General features: G+C 38.5%; 1 protein-coding gene across 1 annotated transcript in view; it reads right to left on the bottom strand.

Moving 5' to 3' along the window:
• The window catches only part of Zdhhc13 (zinc finger DHHC-type palmitoyltransferase 13), a 45,956-nt gene extending 22,451 nt beyond the window's left edge, over positions 1-23,505 (bottom strand). Inside the window, exons 1-9 of the mRNA XM_028880147.2 lie at positions 23,390-23,505; positions 16,454-16,599; positions 13,261-13,383; positions 11,790-11,867; positions 10,097-10,241; positions 8,709-8,773; positions 6,413-6,575; positions 6,086-6,211; positions 2,882-3,015 (exon numbers count right to left, since the gene is read on the bottom strand). Coding sequence (XP_028735980.1) covers positions 2,882-3,015; positions 6,086-6,211; positions 6,413-6,575; positions 8,709-8,773; positions 10,097-10,241; positions 11,790-11,867; positions 13,261-13,383; positions 16,454-16,599; positions 23,390-23,416 — 1,007 coding nt within the window. The 5' untranslated portion in view covers positions 23,417-23,505. The remainder of the gene's footprint in view (positions 1-2,881; positions 3,016-6,085; positions 6,212-6,412; positions 6,576-8,708; positions 8,774-10,096; positions 10,242-11,789; positions 11,868-13,260; positions 13,384-16,453; positions 16,600-23,389) is intronic.
• Positions 23,506-23,628: the final 123 nt, after the last annotated feature.

Here is a 23,628-nt window from a genome sequence, read left to right as displayed (position 1 = left end):
GGCGTGTGCCACCACCACTTGGCAATATTCTGTATTTCTATTATAACATATCATATTGTAGTTTTCCATGTTATTTTGAAATATACCAAAATACAAAAATGTAAATACTTGGAAATTCACCTTCATGTGTAAGCAAGCTTTTGTCAAGCTCTATATTTATGAAATAACAGGTGTACAAAACCTTAAGCATGAGGAGCTAACATGAAGAGCAGTCACAACATGAAAACACACAACAGCTAAAGTGACAGTGGTCACCATTGTAGAAGCACTAACAATCTCAGTCTTACAGCAGGCAGCTTGATGTTCTTGTGTAATCTGTTCAAAAGGTTATACTGCAGATTCAAAAGTAAAACACAAAAACATATCAAATATACGTCTGATATATCAAACTCAATATAGTCATCTTATAAACAAATATACTTTACCCAGATACATTTCAGAATTTCTATTAGAAATGGCTAGTGGTGGATTAAAAAAAGAGGGTGAGGTGGAAGCAAGGGCTGGCAACTGGTGCCTATGACAGGAACATTTGAAATGTTGTTTGGTTAAAAGGAAAAAAATGCCACAATGACCACAGCCATAATTAGGATAAAAGCCTATGTGTGAAGAACAAAAATGCCACAACGGAGTCTGCTGCAACCTCCATGTCTGAGGATTTCACACACACACACACACACACACACACACACACACACACACACACACACACAAACACCGAGTATACTTGGTCTAATAAAATAGTGCAACAAACTGCCAAATCCACAAGAGCTTGTCATCTCTGACAGGTATCACATAGAAGCCTGGATCAAGAAGCCAAATAACAAGAGAAACGTGCAGCTAGCTGCTTACTTCTGTAAAATTGAAACTCCAGAGAAATACGAGAAAAGTAAGGCAGTGGACCAACCTATCACATGCATTTGTCTCCTATCTGATATGTATTCACTTGCCAATCATAGTGAATGAAGACCTCATGCAGTTATCAAACCAAAGCTATTCATACAATTATTTTTTTAATAATTTGAGTTTTAATAAAAACACTTAAATAACTAAACAAAATGTTCCTGTTGTGGGTGAGTACAAATTGCTAGGGAAGCCCTTGCTGCTTCTTAAAAAAATATACTGACTGATTCCTGCTAGTTTGGCTTAAAAATGTATTTAAATATCCAGTGGAAAATGAGTATTTTTAAGTCATGGTTTCTGAATCAATTTTAGGTATTTTACTATTTTTCAGAAATTTGAACTTTTACTTCACATTTAAATTCTGATTGTTTCCACCTAATATTCTAGTCTTTGGGTGACTAAGTTAAGATTCCTCTAATACTGCTTTTCTTATGTCAAAAAGTAATGTATGCTTATTCTGGAAAGTGCAGGCAGCAAAAGGACTCTGGGATAAGCACACTCACAACCTTAGCCAGCAGGCTGCACTGTCTTCCAGATCTTTCCTATGGATCATTATTTTTACAGTTTGTCTCCTTCAGTGAATGAAAATGTTCAGCAGCAGAGACAAGTCTCTGCTTTTATGGGCTTCACATTATAGGAAGAAACTAGGAAAAGATTAAAATGGGTGACGCAGCAGACCTGCATAAGGATGGGCTCAAAAAGAGTGGTGTCTGAACCCAGGTCTGAGTGACTTTTTCAGTTACAACATGATCCAGTGTCAAAACACTTGAGGCCAGGACACCAGCAAGGCTCAGGGAACAAGCTTGTGTTCCAGAAGCAGAAAGAAGGTGGAGTGCAGTGTGGGGATCAAGAAGTATGAAGGCAGTGGGAAGCGAATGGGTTTTTGTTTTTTTTCCTGAGCAGCATAACAACAAGCTTCAAATATTTTAACAAGAAAATCAGGCAGAAATGGATCTGCCTTGACTGTTATGTGGGGGTATACTAGAGGGGTGAAGGCAGGAGACCAGCTAGAAGGCTTGGCTGGAAGTACTTATTCGTTTGTTTTTTGGTTTTCGAGACAGGGTTTCTCTGTGTAGTTTTGGTGTCTGTCCTGGATCTCGCTCTGTGGACCAGGCTGCCCCCGAACTCACAGACATCCGCCTGCCTCTGCCTCCAGAGTGCTGGGATTAAAGGCGTGCGCCATCACCGCCCGGCTGGAAGTATTTATAAAGGGCAATGGGAGAATCAAGGATGCAAGGAACTCAGGGATGACACCCATATTCCTGTGAGGAACTGACACCTTGTCATTAAGGTGGGGAAGTGGGAGAGAGAATGAGATTTGGCATAATTGATTACAAGTACAGATTGTGTATAAGACACTGTTCTAAGCATTTACATGAATTAGCAATGATGTAGCCATAATCACAACTATCCTCACTTACAGATAAAGAAACTGAGGCACAGGGAGGAAGAGCAACTTGTTTGGGATCAGACTGGTATGTGTGTTGTACATGTGTGTCTTTAAGGCTAAGCCTGCAATATGACTGACTCATCAGTATAATCATGCATATTTCTGTGTATGTTATTTTTAAAGAGAAGTACAATGTATTTATGGTTTCATCAATTCTTCTATTATATTCAGGTTGTTTCAAGTAAAAACGATCAAGAAGAAAAATAATGAGTATAAAATGAATCTAGGAGTTTTTAAAGAGAAAAAAATGTGAAAAATGGATAAAATGTTTCAAGATATAAAATGGTTATAGAACTTTCTCTATCATTGTCAAACTGAATGATATAATGTGTGACCCACAATATTTATTTTCCACCAATTGCTTTCAGCCCAAAGCTTTGCCACCAAACCCCTTCCTTCCCACCATCCTGAGGATGTTGTCACATGTTATAATAGCTCAACATCAATCTGAGATTCCAGCTGATTTAGAACAGAAATAGGCAGTTACATTGGAAACGCAATAACCAGCCTTGCAAAGACTAATATACACACCTTGGAAACAAAGATGTCAGAAAAAACAATGTTACTAGAAGACATCCTTTTAAAAGCCAAGAATCTGAATTGAAGTCCAGGATGTATCCAACAGCCCACAGGGTTATCATAGAGAGTATCAGCAGCAGGAAAAGCTATTGAGAGATTACAGAGTTTTAGAACTTCATGGATTACACCTCCTAATGGTAATTAGTTCAGTACAAGAACTACTTCCTAAGTACAGAACAACAATTTAACTGAAGTAGCAGATTTTCTTCAAATTGCTGTCAAATTCAAAATATGATTGATTTATACACCTTAAAGATAATCATATAAATTTTACTTAATGACATTCTGCTTTTCTTTTCCTCAAAAATGGCATTTTTAAAAGGAAAGTGATAATAAAAGTTAAAATTTTCAAAAATTATTTCTTTTAGTTAGTCCTCTACATCACCAAAAATAAAAGAAACTTAAAGGGACTACAAAAATCAACACAACCTGGTATGACCCCTCGCTAAGAATGCCAGAGAAACAGTTTTGAAAGGGATGATCTTGATTTGGAGCATGTGGAATTGTGAATGGCTATGGACATCCAGGGGAGATCCAGGAGGCAGTCTGTATAACAGATCTACCATTTGGAAGTCTTGAGATTTCTGCACATAGGTGGGAAAGCTGTAAATGAGCAACTTCCCTAAGACTGTGAAGGCAGAAAGGAGCAGAATCTTAGCCAACACAAACATTCAAGGTTAAGAACAAAGCTAATTCCCCAAAAGGAACTAAGAAGACTGATCAGAGCCATGCTGAACAGCTGGGAAAGAGTTCCAGAGAAGCGGGAAAGAAAGGAGGAAGTCTTGGTACTCAGAGGGTCAAAGATTAAAATATTTCTTCAGAATGCTAATGATTCAGCTTACTCTGACAAAGTTAAAAGAATGAAACCCTGAGCCAGCAGGCCATTGGTAGTGGTACCCGGCTCTACATTTGAGCATCTCAGTGCCTTCAGTATAAGTCTCCAGAAAACAAGCCAGTCTTTTGAAATAGCAAAGAGGAAAAATGCACTTTGCCTTATTTTCTTCCATTTTTACTCCTGCAAGCCATTCTGAGTAGATAATTTCAAATGGCATCAAGTCTTCAAAATGTTTCCAATTCTAACTTACTGACAAAAAAATACAAGTAGAATCTATATAATATAATTAATCATAATCACAAAATAATTTCAGAATAATTGTTAAATGTGGACATCGCAACTGTAAATCTCAAACAGAACAGTCTTCTACATGAGCTACATTATTCACTGGGGGAATTCTGTGTGCAAGGCTGTTCTACACGTGGAAGACAAGGGACTGAAGAGCTTTCTTTCATGAAGCTGAAATTCCAGCTGGGAAGATAAACAGAAATGTTACAGTACATAAAATGCTGGGATGCATGAAGCTTTTAGCAAGTGTGCTAGCTAGTTCTAGGTTAACTTGATACAAGCTAGGTTATTTGGGAAGAGGGAACCTAAATTAAGAAAATGCCCTCATTAGATTGGCATGTAGGCAAGCCTGTGGGGCATTTTCAGGATTAATGATTGATATGGGAGGGTAGTGTCAAGATCTAGGCAGGTGGTTCTGTATGCCATAAGAAAGCAAGCTGAGCAAGTGAGAGGTAACAAGGGAAATAAGTGGCACTCCTACATAGCCTCTGCATCAGTTCCCACCTCCAGTCCCTGACCGGACTTCTTTTGATGAAGGACTGTGAAGTGTAATTTAGGCAAATAAACTTCCCCACCCCAAGTTGCTTTTTGTTATGGTATTTTATTACAGCAATAGAAACTCTAAGACAGCAGGTGACTGTCAGGATTTAGCTTTTACTATAGAAGAATTGGGAGATACCTAGGAATCTGAGGTGAGTCTGATTTACATTTTCAAGGACTCATCTGCAGGACTAGTGGCACTGGTGACATGGTGAGAAGGGGTCAAATTCCATATATAAATGAAAGGCAGGACCAGGTAGAACCATACCAATGTGAGTATGGAGTCTGACAGACTGAGCAGAAAGCTGAAGGGCTACCTCCTGAGATGAGGAGATGAGTGAAGGTGGGAGAAGAGAGAACAGGAGTTCTGGTGCCCTGTACTGCAGATGCCTCCTGGACATTTCCTGAAGTGTGAGCTACACTGCAGTGTCCATTGACACTGACTGTATGAGCCAAACAGGTGATTTAGTTTAGTAATCCAGATGGTCTATGCTGAAGAGAGAAATCTGGGGGCTGTCAAAAGGCAAACGCCATTTGGGGGATGAATAGGTAGAAAAGTTTTCTAGAACAGAATCTTGGCATCCCTATTTCTAAGAAGTTGGGGAGTAACATCTCCTTTCTTCACCCCCAACTGAAAACTAAGCATAGCACTCACAGTGATCTTCTATGTAAAAATCTTGCATGTGCTAATCGGAATTATTCTGGAAGTATAATTACTAATATTACTTGAAAAGACACTATCATATTTGAGAACAAAAACATTAATCAACCCAATACCCATTTTATCAACATGAATTATATCCTCCATGAATTATATTCACAACTAGGGTTAGTTTTCTTAGCCAGTTATGAGAGAAAGCTGACGTTCCTAAACCATTTTTTACTGATTAGCTCACTTTAAGTTCTGAACACTATAGAGAGGAATTGCTAAGTTTAAAAAAAAATGTTATTTTCAATAGGAAAATAAATCTATATGAAGACTAACGACAGTGGGCTAATGTGGCATCAGTGAAGTGATGAGATCAGGCTCCAGTGACAAACTGACCAGCAGGACCAGCCAGAAGCACATCAGCATGGTCACAGGGTATGGCTGACAGCACACACCATGATAGGTAGGAAAAGAGATCAGGAGGCTTAGTCACAGGTGGACAGGAGCAGGAGGCCCAAGTTGCTACCTCACATTACAAATGTCTACTAGACACTGAACTGGGGTCAAGTAGGTGCCACTCTTAAGAATCAAACCCATTTTACATTTCAATTCATTCCTTAAGTAATCAGCAAATATCTACCATGTAACACATACCTGGCACCATCTACCTGAGAATTACTGTTAAACAACTAGTTAAGTGCCATACTTCTTCCTTTGGGCTGTGGGACACACGGGAAAGATGAGTACATTGCAGACCCACTGCAGCCCAGTCCAAGTTTAATCTCTAGTCTCTTCTGCTGCCCTAAAAACAAAAACTAATAAAAACTTCTATCACATAGAATACCTCGCATTTCTGTAGCCATCTCCAAAGTCTAAACTTTTTGTTGACTCTCATCTTGGCTTCTGTTTTCAGCATGTGAATAATGAGCTGGTTTTTATTTTGTACAGCCATATCAAGAGGTGTTTCTCCCTTAAAAAAAAATTATATTTATATTTTTTGATATAGTAAGGTATTAAAACACTTTTTTACAGACAACACATTTATTCTAAGAGTAGCTATTATTGTTAATATTTATCTTGTGCCAAATGAACAGCTACCAGTCATTAAATTTTCATCTTTAATCTTTAATTGAAGACATAATGAACTAGGGAAGAGAATACCAGGTCATACCTTAGCATTTCGGATGTCCAGGCTAGAGCCAGCTTCCAAGAGCTTATCAACTGCACTGACATTTCCTGCTGCAACTGCCCAGTGAAGCGGAGTGTTCTGATGTGTTTTATCAACAGCACTGAGAGAGGGATTAAACTTTAAAAGAAATCCAGTTGGTTCTGGCCTGTCTCAAAACAGTAAAAATACCATAAGAAATCAGTAGGGATGAAGATGTGAGGAGAAAATGCCAACAGAGAAACTTTAAGCTGTTTATCAGTTCACAAGTAAGCATTCTGAAGAACTAGAATACTGGCAGTTACTGTATAAGTTGTCTTTTCCTCTTAACAAAAGGGAGTTATTTCTATTTATGTATAGGTGTGTACACTCATGTGTGTGCATGCCAGAGGAAGCCAGAGGAACATGTCTGATTCCCTGGAACTGGAGTTGCAGGCAGTTGTGAACCACTCTACAGCGGGCTCTAAGACAGAACTCTGGTCTTCTGTAAGAGCAGCAAGTGCTCTTAGGCACTGAGCCATCTCTCCAGCCCCAAATGTCTTTTACTTCAGAATTACATGATCATGTTTGGGGTAAATGCTAAACTTGATAACCTCACAGTCTAAATCAAACATAGTTATGCTGCTGTAGCATGTGCAAACAGTAATAGCAAATGACTGGCTAGTTACTAGCAGGGAAGATCAAACAAACAAGAAAGACAGCTCTTCAATGGCAGCCTGCCTTATCAACGATGTAATTTAGATAGCAATACAGGGGATAAGGAAAGGTCTCTTCGTGTTCTTGTTCTATTTAGTGCTTAATACTTTTAAAAACTGTCAATTTAACCTTGGCTAATATTAAATGGTGTACAATTAAATACTACTTGTATGTCTTACTTAAGCAGATAAACTAAAAGCTACTTTTTCCTTCTCTTTCTATTGACTACTAGGTAAAACTGGTGTTAATACAGGCTGGATATTCTCTTCCCAAAATACTTGAGACCAAAAGTATCTTGTGTTTTCTTTTGGAGTGGAGTGGATATTTTTAGAATATCTGCTAGTCCTTAAGGATAAGCAGCAAATCTAAATTGAAATTTGTTTGCTTCATATTCATCATATATATAGTCTGAAGTTGCATTTTTAATGATTCTTTGCATAATGTATGGTGTGGAATTTTCTATTTAATACATCATGTTGTCTAAAAAAATTCAGATTTTGAACATTTAGGATTTAGAATTTCAAAATTAGTAAAGCTCAACTTATACATACATTATGTTGTCTTTAAAAAATTGGATTTTGAAATTTAGGACTTAGGACTCTGAGATTAGGAATACTCAATTTATATTTCCTAAAATATTAATTAGTACATTTAGAAAGTGCTAAGCTAATCTAGACAATGGTGGTGCATGCCTTTATGCCCAGCACTTGGAAGGCAGAGGCAGGTAGATCTCTGAGTTCAGTGCTAGCCTGGTCTAAAGAGTGAGTTCCAAGACAGCAAGGGCTACACAGAGAAACCCATCTCAAAACATACAAACAAACAAAAAAGAAAGTGATAATCTAGGAAATAATTCAATGAAATATTTTTCTTTTTTACCATCAATACTTTCCCTTCCTCCAAGAGATCTACTCAGTAAGAACAAGATCTGACTTTAATTACTCTATTAAGCGCTAACAAAATTTCTAGCAAAATTCTGCCTGTAGCCTCATCACTACATAAAATGAAAACCAGAAAAATGTTTCTACAACAAACCCAGCTCCAGCAAGGGGTCTATCAAGGAGATACAGACCTAGGGATCTGGTACAATGTTGGAAACACATTGATAAAGAGAAAACTGTAACATGCATGTCTGTATAAAGAATAATGGTAGCCGGACCACATAGTGGGAATTAAGTACATGTGTTGACGAGCATGTATCTGATCACATCCTGTAATACACTTGTCACACACCAGTTCTATCAATGTCTTCACAGCAGTCAGCAATAGCAGAGAACCTCAAATTCACTGCTGTCAGAAAAGTGGGTTTATCATAGAGATTTATGATTATGAGAACATTTCAACTTGTCATCTTTTCAGGTACAAAAGAAGAAATCAGTCAATTAGTAAGCATATGCTAAGGAGTATCAACTCTGTAAACTTTCAAACTTTTCATCAAAGCTGCCAAGAGAAAAGAACATCCTTCAATGGTATCTTCTAAGTATAGCTACTCATGCCCATGTGTAAAATCTGCAGCATGTACTAGCATCTCACAGACTATGATACTGGAGATTATATTTACAGAAAACTCATAGGAGCCAAGAAGCAGAAGGGATCCAGTAACACTCACCCAATTACTTTGTAAGCTGATAGCATGAGAGGCGTCTGGCCATTGACATCTGTCATATTCACACTCTAGTAAAAAAGGAATCAATTAGCAAAACTGTGAACATAGTATAAAAAGTTGCATTTCTTAGTAAATAAATACTTCTTTAACACATTCAGCCCAATCACTGCTCTACAAAAATGGTTCAAATATCATTTAAATTTAAAAAAAAAAAGTGCTTTGCTTTTACAGGGTAAAAATCCAGACTGCTACAAAATACTTTAAAGGGAGAATCTAAATATATGATGCGAAAGGACAATCACCATCGAAAATGGCAGAGATCTTGGAGTCATCTGATTTAAACCTTGGCACATGATGGATTCATGCTAACATTCATCCAATAATAGTGAACTACCTATCTTCAGAGTCAATTTTTTTTTTTTTGCATTTGCTTCAAACAGTTAAATAAGAAAAATTCAAAACTCTTTATATTTCTGGAAGAGAAGGAAAAAGGAAATCATATCCAGATAAAGATACAGTCCTTTCACAAAACAGGTCAGGCACAAGGTACAACAGTGGCTGTCATCAACTCAGAGTTTAAAGTACTAAGGGTTCTTAAGGCCCCTGGAGAAACAGAACTTGGGAAGAAGCACAGAGGTCTCCCTCCTCATACATCTTTCCAAAACGAAGCCCAGGAGGTTATAATTATTCTACTTCACTGGGCTGTCTAAGAGAAAGTGCTTATAGAGGGAGAATAACCAATCCAACGGTATTTGTGCAAACACGTTTCCACCCCCATTTCAGACAAGACTGCCAACACATAAAACACCTTGCTGTCAGAGAGCACACTCCAGCAGGCACAGCTAACAGCGAAACTCCCACCGCTGACGGCTTATAATTTAATATGTGCTCTGAAGGACGTCATTTTCATGGAATTACTCAGAAAACAATAAACAAGATGCACACATTCAAATTGGCCTTCCATTTGAGCCCAAATAATGAAAGTAAACGATGGGTTCATAGTGATCTGACTACCATTTCGACACTTGAGCAGAAGAAAAATACAGGCTTTGAGGTTAGGTTTCTGAAAAACCATGAAAATTACTAGTCGCGTCAGAAAAACTATTATAGGCTTACAAGTTTCAGAAACATTAAATGATGCTGAGCTAAAATAACCTGTCTTTCTCCCTCTAATGAAGCAAAAAACAAAAACAAAACAAAACAAAAACCAACCAAAAAAACAAAAAACAACCAGTCCTGAATAGCTAGGTTGGCTTATTAAGATTAATTCTAAGTATCTGGATATCCACCATTAACTTCCATTTTAAAACTCAGAGTGGACTAGAGCCAATAACCTTCCCAATATGTTCAGATCATACTATCTGGAATATAAGGCACCTTTCACAACATACCTGTCCCTTTGAGATGAGATATGCTATAATAGGCATGTGCTGAAACAGGACTGCCAGATGAATGCTGCTGAATCCTTCTCCATCAATCAGAGTGGGGTCTGCACCATGCTGGAGTAATAATATGACCATAGGCAAATGCCCTTGTCTGTAAACAGAAAAAATTTAAATGTACTGCATTCTGTGGAAGCAGAATACATGCAGAAAAACAAAAAGTATCCAGGAAGAAACTACATCTTTAAGACACGAGGGATTCTGGCTGGATGAAAGAATGTTTTCTAATGGGAAGATGTTTTAAATACTGGCAGTTGTACAAGTGTCTTCTACTCTTAAAAAAAACAAGGTAGTTATTTTTATTTATGTATAGGTGTGTACACTCATGTGTGTGCATGCCAGAGGAAGCCAAAGGAGCATGTCTGATTCCCTGGAACTGGAGTTGCAGGCAGTTGTGAACCACTCTACAGCGGGCTCTAAGACAGAACTCTTAGGCACTGAGCCATTTCTCCAGCCCCAAATGTCTTTCACTTAAATACTCCAAATTCAGAATTACATGATCATGCTTGGGGCAAATGCTAAACTTGATAACCTCACAATCTAAATCAAATGTTATGCTGCTATAGCATGTGCAAACAGTAATAGCAAATGACTAATGCCAACAATGGAAACTTTAAAACCCTGCTGTTTTAAAAACTAAAATATAATCATCAGCTAAAAATATGATAGTATAATAGTAAGACTATGGGCACATTGTGAAAATGTTAAGAACCATATATATTTATAAACCATATCAAAAGCCATATACATATAAAGAACCGTGTGTGTGTGTGTGTGTGTGTGTGTGTGTGTGTGTGTGTGTGTATGTGTATCCAAACATAATTCATTTTCATGTAAGCTAACAACATCAGTAGCTTGAAGAAGAGTAATTCTTAGGCTACTCAAAACTCTTGCCTGTGGAGAAAAGATTCAGTGCTCTGCTTTGCAGTAACAACTAACTGTTCACTTTAGTTACAACCCCACTAACCAGAATGGGTTAAGTAGCCAGATTTATTCCCTCAGCTTCATAGGATCAGTGTATCACACAGCAAACAGGGAGGCTAGATATCATAAGGCCATGGCAAGCTGGCCTACTCAAGATCATCCTGCATCAACTTCAAAGGAATTTACCCATTTGATCTTAAATATACTTTACTTTTATGTTGTGAGGAAATCAATCTCTTTTTTTTTTTTTTTGAGACAAGGTTTGTGTGTATACTTGGCTGATCAGGAACTTACTCTATAGTCCAGGCTGGCCTTGAACTCAAGAGATCCATCTGCTTCTGCCTCCTGAGTGCTAGATTAAAGGCCTATACTATTGCCTTGTGAAATCAATCTTAAAACAACACAACACTGAGTTTCCAAATGTGTACCTAAGGCTGGAAATTGAGTTTACAGTTGAACTACTGCTTTCATTCATACAACCCAAATAGAAGAGATGTTCATTCCAGTTTCAAACCAGAAATTCCAATACATTTGAGTCTGTTAATCATACTGGAGTACAGGATCAAACACTAAACATCTCTTCTGGAAACACTAAAGCAACACTGCATTTTGAAAAGAGGGGACAAAATAAAAGAAACCCATTCCCCTGCCTGCAGCTGAGGTTATAATCTGCTGCCACAAGCTACACAGCCTAACTTCAGCTTGGAAAACACCTTACCGGATGGCCCAGTGAAGAGGAGTTGAATTTAAATCACCACCCAACTGATCTATCACAGCACCTTTGGAAATATAAAACCTGTTAAAAGCAATGAAAATAAGACATGAAACTTAAGATTCATACTGAGAAAGAAAAGTACCCCCCACCCCCACCAAGACAAGGTCTCATGTATCTTAGGCTGGTCTCAAACTTGCTGTGTGGCTAAAGATGACCTGAACTAACTTCTGATTCCCCTGTCTCCACTTCCTGAGTGCTGGGATTACAGGTGTGCACCATCATATCCAGTTTTTATGTGGCACTGGGATCCAACCTAGGGCTCTGTGTCTGCTAGGCAAGTACTCTACCAACCCAGTCCAACTTTTTCTTAGCACTAAATTATAAAACAGAAATTAGAGTAACTCTCCTGAAGGACCCAAATCTACAGAAGTCCCAAAACTATGTAAGACAACAGCAGACAAATCTCTGGTGAAAAACTTAATAGTATATATATATATAAATTATTTCTGCTATAATTAGCATTCCATTATCACCCACAAACCCAACACATGGTAACTTCTCTGAACAGTCTAATGACTATAACACTCTTAAACAGCTTCAAAAGTGGAAAGAGAAAGGTGAGATCATACTATTTTTAGCAGTTCAAAATTAGAAGTAGCAATGTGGGAATGAATTCTTAAAGTAGCAAAAAATGAATTTAAAATTATTTTAGACTAATTAGAAATAATGAATGTTTTATTTTAAGAACAGAGGATACGAGGTACTGTATACTGTGAACCTATAATATAATGAAAACAATTTCCATTTTTAGTTTAGAGAAGTTTATTTCCTTACTTAAAAGATTATCTAGAAAATATACCATGAGTTTGTCTGTCGGTATGATGTGTTAGAAGTTTTAAACTAGAAAATTTAGTTTTTTAAGCCTCAAGGATTTTATATATATGGTCCTCTGACAGAAGACATATACACTCAAATACTCACTACCCACTAGCATTTACAGACTAAAGTAGAAACTGTGATACAAAACAATGGATAGGCAGCAGGGCTTTCTTTGTGAAGAACTATATAAACCATTACACACTCACTTCTAACTGTATTCCACATTTAACTTTTTCAAAGTCTAATTCTCTACTCCTCCTGCTGTTATAACACAAAATATTTCAATGTTTCTTCTAGAATTAGATGCAACTTCTATCTTGAGAATGTTTGTAATGTTATTCTTCTTTTCAAAACACATCTCCTTTCACTTACTAGCCTTTATCTTTATGATGGGTCCCTTTTATGATTGGTCTTCTTTAACTCTATAGTAACAGATGTGGGGCAAATTCCAGGTATTCACTTACAATAGAAGACTACAGGTGGCCCAACTCATACAAAAAACAAAATGAAAGTAAGTTTTAGAACCACAAAGACCAATTCGTTCTCTCTCTCCCCTCTCTCTCTCTCACACACATAGATACACACACCATCTTACTTTACAAGCTCTAGTCTGTTGTTAATGGCAGCCCAGTGAAGAAGAGACACATTTTCTCTGTCTGGTTGTCTGACATCATATCCTGCTTCTACTAACTCTTTACATCGTTCAAAAATTCCATATCTTAAGTAAGACAAAGAAAAGCATAGTAAATATCATTGCAATAACAGTATATGTAAAAAGAAAAAGAAAAGCATAGTTAATATCACTGCAATAACTGTATATGTAAAAATTTCTCTCTTTTACCATGACTTTTTTTTAAAATCCAAACAACTTTTTAATCAACATGGAAATACAAAGCAGTTGTCCCTCAGTATCCTTGGAGGGATCCCTGCAGATGCCAAAAACATCTGTGCATGTTTAAGTCCCTTACATAAAATGCTGTCATATATAATAATTACTCATATTTTCCCACATACTTTAAGTCAATTATAGGTTACTTACACAATATAGATGCCATGTAAACAGCTGTCATACCATATTGTATGGGCAACCAAAACAAAGTTTTACAATTCTATGAATGTACAGTACGGGTGCCGGTACAGTATTTCTTGAAAACATTTTGAACCCAAGACTGGTTGAAACTGTGGTTGCTGAACTCTATAATGGAAAATTCTTAGATATGGTCTAACTCTGATTGGTGCACAAATAGTGTAAAGCCAAACAAAAGAAAGCTTAGTGCACGAACTGATGAATTAATCCATATGAAGCCGAAGTAGACTTTCTTAAACTTTAGTGTTCACACCAGCCCTCCTTCAATAATTTCATTTGTCGAAGAACACAAGGTGTTGGTTCCTGACTACAATCTTATCTCTAAAGCAAAGCACACACCTATGCAACTACCTCATGATACAGGCAAAACCCTTAAAGCAAACTTGGAATGGGATAAATTCAACAAGAAATGGCCAGAATGTAACGTAGGTAAGGAGGGAATGATGAATCCTTCCTGGAGAAACTAAAACATGATACACATGCTGTATTTTAAAAAGGGAGGGCATTCTGGACAGGAGGAATAGCATGTACAAAAACTGAGATGTGAAATACTATATAGATGTTCAAAGAAACAAAACAACTTAGCAATGCTGAGTACAAACAATACAGTAGAGAGGGAAGGGCAAGAGGCAAGGCCACACAAAGTACAAGATACTGTGAATGTCTCATCTACAGTTCAGTGGGAACCCAAGAAGTAACTTGAAAAGAAAAGCGCTGAGAATTTGAATTTTAAGAAAGATCACCATTAGTGGCAATATGGAAGCTACCCAGAACAGCATAAGAACAGAGTTCAGAAAACAACACAGGGCTGATGACAGAGAATACAGGTGATGAGAACCTAAAGTGTGAGGCAGACAACAGGAATGGAAAAGGTGAATCTAGGAGATATTGAATCTATTGAGGTTATTTCTTCAAATACTTTCATAAATTTAAAAACCATTCCTTAGCAACATTTTTCCCTCTCTCTCTCTCTTTCTCTACTTTGGTTTCTCAAGACAGGGTTTCTCTGTGTAGCTCTGGCTGTCCTGGAACTCGCTCTGCAGACCAGGCTGGCCTCGAACTTAGAGATCTGCCTACCTCTGTCTCCAAGTGCTAGGATTAAAGGCGTACGCCACTACCACCCACACAACATTTCAACAGAAACTAACCACAACATGTATTTTTAGCACTTTCTCTGAAACTCATTTCTATCTAGAGGAAGCTGAAAATGTCAACTGGCTCTCAGAGGTCACAAATCAAATCAACTGGGGAACAATCTCACTTTTCCACACTGTTAAATGAAAATGTTTCTGCTTGATAAAAATGTGCACATGCCTTTGTAGTATTTAAAGAGAGGAGGCACATGTATGACAACACTAAGTGAAAACCACATGTGGAAGCTTCTGATAATGGCACAGTACCATAGTTGTACACTCCATCTTTTAAAGGTCACCTTGGTTATTTTTACTAGAAAACAACACTCCTTTTATTTGAGAAACATTAAGAGAACACATTCTTGGTAGTTTAGAATGTCTGTCTCTCTGCTCATTTCTCCTTCCCAAATAACTAACTATAGATACTTCCACAATCATTTGAGAAGGTCCAAGACCTAATGGAACATCAGAGATGAGTTCTCACTGAGCTTCCCTGTGAATGCAGCTGATATCTAGTATTTGCCTCAGGAGAGCTGTCCAGGTATCAGAGATATTCCAATGTCCCCATTCTGACTAAAACTTAAGAACACTCTTGTCTTCATAGCAACACAAACTACCAAATTATATTCACCCAATGTAGTGGACCTGGGGCCTTTAAACTTTATAAACATTGGTAATTAGGATACTCAGGTAATGGTTAATATATGAATAATGAACATAAACACTAGTCAGGCCAACCACAGAGTTAACAGAAATCATACCAAGATAGTCTGGTAATACTGTTTTTTTTTTTTTAATGGTGATTAGATGAGTGTGACTTATATTAAATGAACATTATGTTTATATTCAATTACTAAAATAAAAATTACTACTTAAATCTGCCTGATAGACAATATATTTCAAAATGTGTTCAAATGCAAGAGGTGAGATGGCCACTGAAATGAACAGGCTCCACAAAGATGAAAACATTGGCAATAACTGACGATATAGATGGTCACATATTATCACTGTAAGCAGAAATATTTTAAATGCATTTCTATTTTTCAGCACAAGGAACAGGCCTATTATTTGCTTCAAGTGGTCAGAGAATATACTTCTAACTATCTGTCCTCTGGAGTCAGCACACAAAAATGTAGGAAAAACATAAGAGTTAATGGTTAATATCTACAAACATTTCCCATCCTACTCCAGTATTAGGTTACAGCATGCTTTAAATTCAAATTCAGAGTCTGGTTTTAGTCTTGCTCCAAATCATTCATTCATTCAATGAACAATTTTATCAGGTACCTAGTAAAATACAGAAACTATGCAAAAGGTCTGGTGCTGTAAAGATAAAGGAGATTTAATTTTGCTAAAAAGCTGCTCACAATCCAATGGAAGTGCCTGATACATAAACAGCCTACATACTGCACTAAGTACTTTGATGCTGAAATGGCAAACATGCTTGGTGTTGGTAAGTGAGCTGTTAGAATATAGTAAGGAAGTGCCCATAAAGTACCATCAACTGCCCATACGTTATTGGGACTGAACAGGCTCTATGGATAAAACAGAACATCTAGTAGACTCACTGTGTAGCTTTGACAATGTCACAGTTACTGGAATCCTCTATAAGAGGAATAATTTCTTTTGCCTTCGCAAGTTCTTTGTTTTCGTGTGCACAGATGCCGTGTCGACCAAATCCCGGAAGGTGGGAGCCATGGCTGTGATTCCTGCACTGAAGAGTAAGAGCAATTGACAAAGCATGTAAAAGAATCAATGTCATAATTCAATTATATAGTGAAGCATTTGATACTATCAACAATACCTATGCTTTAATCTCTTACAGGAGTATCTTAGAGAAGATTTTTATCTTTGATGCTTAATAATAGAAAAAAAAACAAATTATAAATGCTATCTATCACATTATAGGTTATCTGAAAAGGCACAAATGTGCCTTGGTAGTTGTAGTATAGGGTCATTGCTACTGACACTATAGAAACATTACCAGGATCTTGTTCTCAGAGTTGTGGGGCACACCCTAAAAAATATTCTCCCACTTCCTAATGAATCAAGCTCTTGTATTTTCCTTTTCCCCTGAAAATGAAAAAATCCCGTGGCAAGGAACATGGCACAGGTGGTGGGATAATGTCTTCTATGACAATGTTAATAAGACTGTCTTAGCAGAGGCTCCTATTGGTTTTGCAGAAGCAGGCTGCTATGAAACAAAAGGGGCCGCAAGAAACCCAAGTGGCAAGGACTGAGAGTAGCTTCTAGAAGTGAAAGTGTCCCTGGTGACAGACATCAAGAAACTGAAAATGATTAGCAAGCATCCACACAGAGCTGACTTGCATTACTAACCACATGAGCTTCAGCAAGAACTCTAAGTTCCATAAGGGAACACAGCTTCACCATGACAACATCCTGCGAGACCCTGAGCAAAGGATCCAGCTAACCTGTATCTAGATCTCTAACAAGCAGAAACACTGAGCTAATAAACACTCTAAGCAGTTATATGTGTGGTCATTTGTTGCATAGCAACAGATAGCCAGTACAGAAGTGACTACAGAGTTCAGGTAAGGAGTCCCATCAGCCAGGCCTGGGCTCAGGCCTAGTAATTCCAGTTCCAAGGGATCTGATAGATCCCTTGCAGACATACATGCAGGCATCCACGCACAAACAATTCTTAACAATACGTAGCCAGAAGTATAGCATTAAAGGTATGCTAAGCCCATCTTAAAAATGACTATATCAATTAAATGGCTCTCATCCTCACAAACTCTTGGTGTCATCAGACTGACTGAGATGGCAGCACTTATGCATCTGAATACAAATTCTTTTCTTAGCTATTTATAAAGCAGGGCCTTCTACTTCTGTGCACAATGCAATAACCATGATTAGCTCTCAACACTGGCTGTCCTGCTATTTTAAAGAAGACCTAGAAACCTGGACAAAATACCTGAAATAAACTATTTTAACCTATGAACAATAGGAAAGTATGAATATGAGCTCCAAGAAATCAGAGTTTAAGAAAGTTTGTTTTGTAATGAGAGAGAGAGAGAGAGAGAATAAAAGTGCGTGGAGTTGGATGGGTAGAGAGGTGGACAGAATCTGGGAGGAGCTAAGGAAAGGGAAGCCATGATCAGAGAACACTGTATACTGAAAAAGTATTTTTTTAAGAAAATTTTTTCATTCATTTTACACACCAATCAAAGATCCCCCTCTTTCCTCCTCCCGCCCCCCTCAGTCTTCCCCTTCCAACCTACCCCTCCACTTCCCCCCACAAGAAGGCCAGGGCCTCCCATGGGGAAGCTCATCCAGTAGAGGCAAGTCCAAACTCTTCCCCCTGCCTCAAAGCTGCTCCAAAAAGCCTGCTCATGAACCAGGGATGGATTCTGATCCTACCACCAGGGGGGCCGCAAGCAGATCAATCTACACAACTGTCTTGCCATGCAGAGGGTCTAGTCCAGTCCCATGCATGCTCCACAGTCATTGATCCAACTTTCATAACTTCCCACTAGTTTGGTTTGGTTATCTCTGTGGGGTTTCCCCATCATGATCCTGATGCACTTGCTCATAGAATCCCTCTTCTCTCTCTTTGACTGGACTTCTGGAGCTCTGTCTGGTGTTTGGTTACAGATCTCTGCATCTGGGCTGGAGAGATGGCTCAGCCGTTAAAGGCTAGGCTCACAACCAAAAAATATTTTTTAATAAAAAAGAAAGGAAGGAAGGAAGGTTGGTGAACCTTACCATGAACCCCAAAATTTCAGAATTACCACTAGCCTCATGTACCAAAACAAAATAGTAAACTTACTTAACACATTGAGATTGTTGGTGATTATTTTAGGTAACTTTGTAACAACATTGTGTTGCAATGTTAAAAGGTCTGCTACAGCCTCAGGGCCTCTCTATATATCAGAAGCCAGAAATAATAGATGAAATAGGCTGGGATGGCTCAAATTGGGAGATTTCAAGAAAGAAATAAGCTAAGCAGGGAAGTGTGTGTGTGTGTGGGGGCTGCTAAAGCTTAAGATTTGAGATAAAGTTTCTCAATGTTTCCTAAAAACAAAGACATATTATTTGCATATATTCTAAATTTAAAAAGTAAAAAGGATATACTCTATACAGGTATGCACAGAGTGAATTCTACAAGGCTAGAAAAAGGCTGTCTATGGAATGCTGAATTTAAACATAAAAATACACAGAGGTACACAAACATTAAGCATAAAAAATGCACGTTACATAAAAATATGACAAAGCAAGTGTCAACAATATTTTGAGGAGTAAAGGAGAGTTCATATTATAGAGCTAACTAATTAAGAAGATATAACAACACTGAATGTGTATTGAATTCAAATGTTCAAATTCATGAAGTAAAAAGTGTTTTACTTCATGAAGTAAAAACTGACAGAACTAAAATTACATTTCTTTCACTAACTGTAGGATGAGTGAACACAAAAATAACACAGGATAGAGAAAAAAAACAAAACACAACAACAACCTGGGAATTGGAGACTTGAAAAGAACACTATCCAATCCATCTACGTGGTCAACTGTTAGCACAACAGATGTATAGCATACTTCACAAAGTTCTTAATCTGCATATCCCTGATGGTGAATGAGGCTGAACATTATTTCATTTGCTCACCTGTCTTCTGCATATCTTCAATGAAGTTTCTGTTCAAGTCTTTGCCAACTTCCCTTGTTTGCTATAGGGTCTCACTACATATAGTTCAGCCTCTAAACTTGTGGTGATCCTGCTTTAGCTTCCTAAGAACTAGGAAATCAGGTATGTGCTAACATGTCTAGCTTTAATTTTTCATTTGTGTTATTTGCTTTCTTACTGTTAAGTTTTAAGAGTTCTTGACTCTAAACAATCTAGATATAGTACTAGAGATATGTGACTTGCAAATATTTTCCCTTGGACTGTAGCTTTCCTTTCCTTAAAAGGATCATTGATGGGATAAGTTTTAAATTTTGATGTCTAGTTTATCAACTTGCTATTTCACAGATGGATTTTTATTTTGTGTTCAGTTGCAGGAGCTACTCTTGGTACGACAATTCTTCTGGCTACTGAAGAAAGTTCTAGCACCCATGCTGCCAGAAGATCCTTTTCTTGCTTCTTGAGTGAACTGGATTACTTATGGCACTCTGTCTACACAGATGCCCTCTTTCAGGACTCAAGTCTACAACAGGGCAAACCAGAAGTGAAAAAGGTAAATTATCTGCTGGGCTGATAAAGTATAATTTCTGATTGTCTTCAATCTGATTTCTACCATTTACTTTTCTAGAGTCCTAAAGATGTTATATAGTCTGCCAGAATTCATAGCTATTCAGTTGGAGAGAGGGGTGTGTTTTCAATCCATTTTACCCATAACCATAACCATAATGCTCATTTGCATAGGTGTATTTGGTTTTTATCTGCTTAAAAAAAAAAAAAAAAGACACAGAGTCATACATAGCCAAAAACAACATGTACTTAGTTACAGTAAAATGAATTGAAAGTAAGAACCTTTTAGGATTCCTTGTATATCACAGTAATTATAATCTATTCAGCTGGATGAAAACTAAAGAGTTTTTGGCTCTAAGTGGTCTATGATTCCAATTTATTTGATTTTCATTTGTCCATTTAGGACTCCAGTTCACAAATGACTCAAGGTACTAGGATAAAATGTTTTGTTTCTTGTTTGTTTTTATAAGATACATGGGTTGTTGAGGAGAAAGAGAAAAGAAAAGAATAACAAGAAGACATAATTAGCTGGATACTTCTCCACAGGGAAGAAAAAAGCCAAAATAGGAATATTATGTAAGAGGCACACAGGTACACCTGTGGCAATCTTTATAATATAGACTCCCAATTTTTCTTATTTTCAAGATCAAGAGGTGAAGGTCTATGTCATTTCCTTTTGACTTTAGGCTCTGTGAACTGCTTCACTAATAAAATATTACAGAAATGATGCTGTGCCAGTTTGCAAGTCTAAGCCTTAGAAACGGGCACCTTCCTCTTTCTGTCTCTTAAGACACACTTCTTTCAGAATCCAGTTTCCATGCTGTGTAGAAGACCAGGTCACATGACACACAGAGGTGTCTGTTAAAGAGTTAGCATCAACTGCCAGATCTATGAGTAGAGACACTCCTAGATAATACCAATCCCAGCTAGCAATTCACACTTAGCTTATGAGTCTTTCCAGCTGAGGCTCTAGACACAATGGAACAGGAAGGCAGACCAACCTGAACCAGTATATTCAAATTTCTGATACACAGATCCATGAGTTATGACTGTTCTTCATACTATAATGTTTTTGAATGGGTTGTTATATAGCATAACACATAACTCACATAACTAGAGCATCTTTAAGCTATAGGGGAATTACACAATCAAAGTATTTTTAAAATAGTAAGTACTCTTGAAGTTACAATGGACTTTAAGAGAAAACTGTGATCTGGAAAACTCTGGTGAGGGTCATTATCCTGATTAACAAATAAAATGGGGCTAGGGAGGTATGACAGAAACCATTAAAATTTGTCACAATATTAACAAAGTATCAGCGTTAAGTTTCTAAATTCACTATATTGGTTGACCCTCATTTTTGATGCCTGACACAAAGCAATGAATACATCTGATACAAATCACTGCCCTCATAGCACTTATTTCTGGAAGAGGGGAAAGAGAGCATCATTACTATCATAATGATGTTGCATGATATTAAATGCTGGGGAGAAATATGAAAGCAAGAAGGAGGTCAGGGAGTGTTGTTGCTAGTGATGATAATGGGAAAGGCTTGCGATTTTAAGTATAAGAGAATAGAAAATGCTACACCGAGGTGAGATTTGTCTGAAGACATTATAAAGATGGAGGAATAGGCCACATCAATGCATAGGAGAAAGCATTCTAGGCAGAGCAAATACATATAAAGGCCCAGAGCCCAGTGTAGCTGGGAGTTTACTGAACAAACAAAACTGTAAAAGGTGAGGTCTTAAATGTAACTGAGAACCAGATTTGAGAGAAAAATGCTGGAAACACCTATTAGCACTAAGTATCAAATTCAGTAAAAGCGATGTTTTTGTCTGTTTTGTTCATGAAGAATAGAGCCTAACTTCTAGAGAACATTCAAAGCACATTTACTAGCTGAATGAATGGAAACTTGGCAGTAACACTGAGCTACTCTTACTGCTGTGACTCCACTTTCTTGAGTCTCAGTTCTCACTTTTAAAATTAGAAATAATTACTCTTTCCTAGCTCACAAGTGAGTAGTGAGGACCAAGAACAGGGGATTTCTACGAAGTGTAAGCTCTTCACCATATAACTGAAGAAAGTAACAATAGCAATTGTTATTAATCTGTCTTGCCCCACCAATTTCAACCTCTAAAATCATCCTCTCCCTTCTGATGTCATAGAACTTGGGCAGGGTAATTTTCCCTTCAGCATGGAGGGGTAAACTGTAAGCCCTTACAGGCTTTTATTAATGAATGACAGTAATTAAGAAATGATGGCTACTCTTACCAACGTTTGAGTCTGAGAAAAATAATGAAACACAGTTTCAGATAGCATCTATACCCTTTTGTAAAATCCAGTCCTCTTGCACATCATTTTTTTTCCTTTAAAATAAAAGAACTCCCAATAAAAACACCTCAGCATGTTATTTTCCACTTAAACCTACGCCAAAACTGACTGAAGAAGAAAAAAGAGAGATGTGAAGTACACTGTTGGGATTAGAAAAAAAAAAAAAAAAAGGTGAAGGAGTCCAAGCAATGTGATCACCACAAATTGCATGGAAAATCTACTTCTAGCTCACTCGAAAACTGAAGAGACTGCTTCAGTTTTTTCACCTGTAAGTGGGAATTTCTTTTCCTTTAAGTATGCTGGGGTAAAAAGATGCACACAAAGATATGTGGTACATGTTAAATATTTGCTAGGATTGAACAAGCCCGGAAATGGTGAGCATCTACTGAATGCCAGTTATTAGTCTTTAGAGGTCACAACCAAAAGGGACAAATTCTTAGTTCTCTTCCGCTGTGGCCTCTGGGACTAACCTAGCTTTGGGTAACAGGCGCCCTCCTCAAGTAGAGTCCTTTGGGATTTTGCAGACAGCACCCAGGAGCTCCCTTCCTCCTGCCTCCACAGCCTCAAGGCTTTCAAGGAGTAGGAAGGATGTGGGTGGGAACAAGAGCTAAGACGGCACAGGGTGGAGGGAGAGAAGGCGGCAGCCGAGGCGCTAGGGCTGAAAATGACTCCATAGAATCTCTCGGACTCCGGGCCAAGGTCTAGGGCTGGCTGGGCCACCTGAGGTGTGTCACCTGACACCCTCCAGGTCCCAGCCTACCCAGGGGCCGGTGCGTGACGCCCTGCAGCCGAATGGAAGCGGCAGGCGAGCCCGGCCCGGCTTCGCGGCCACAGCGGAGGACTAGCAGCATCTTTCTCAGTGTGGCCAAGGCCCAGGCCCCGCCGCCCTCGCGGAGCCGCCTCACCTGGCCACCGCTCGGGTCCCCACCGCCGTCCCCGCCCCGCCCTGCCCTGCCGCGCTCACCTGCGAGCCCAGCCCCGGGCCCTCCATCACGCCCGGCGCCAACCCCGCAGCGGCTCCTGCGCAGAGTGGCGGCCGCGGCTCGCGGGCCAGCACGCCTTAGCCGCCTCTCGCTCACTTCCGGCTCGCGCCCCGCCCCCGTAGCTGCGCGCGGTTCCGCGCTGCCAATCAGCCACGCCGAGCCAATCCCCGCCTTCTCTCGTACGGAGGCGGGGCTTTCTCACCTCTAGAGAACGGCCGGT

The sequence above is a fragment of the Peromyscus leucopus genome, chromosome 1 (genome assembly GCF_004664715.2).
Source record: "Peromyscus leucopus breed LL Stock chromosome 1, UCI_PerLeu_2.1, whole genome shotgun sequence".
In the NCBI taxonomy this organism is placed as follows: Eukaryota; Metazoa; Chordata; class Mammalia; order Rodentia; family Cricetidae; genus Peromyscus; species Peromyscus leucopus.
Note: the sequence above shows the minus strand (reverse complement) of the source record. Positions and strands in the feature narration are given on the sequence as shown.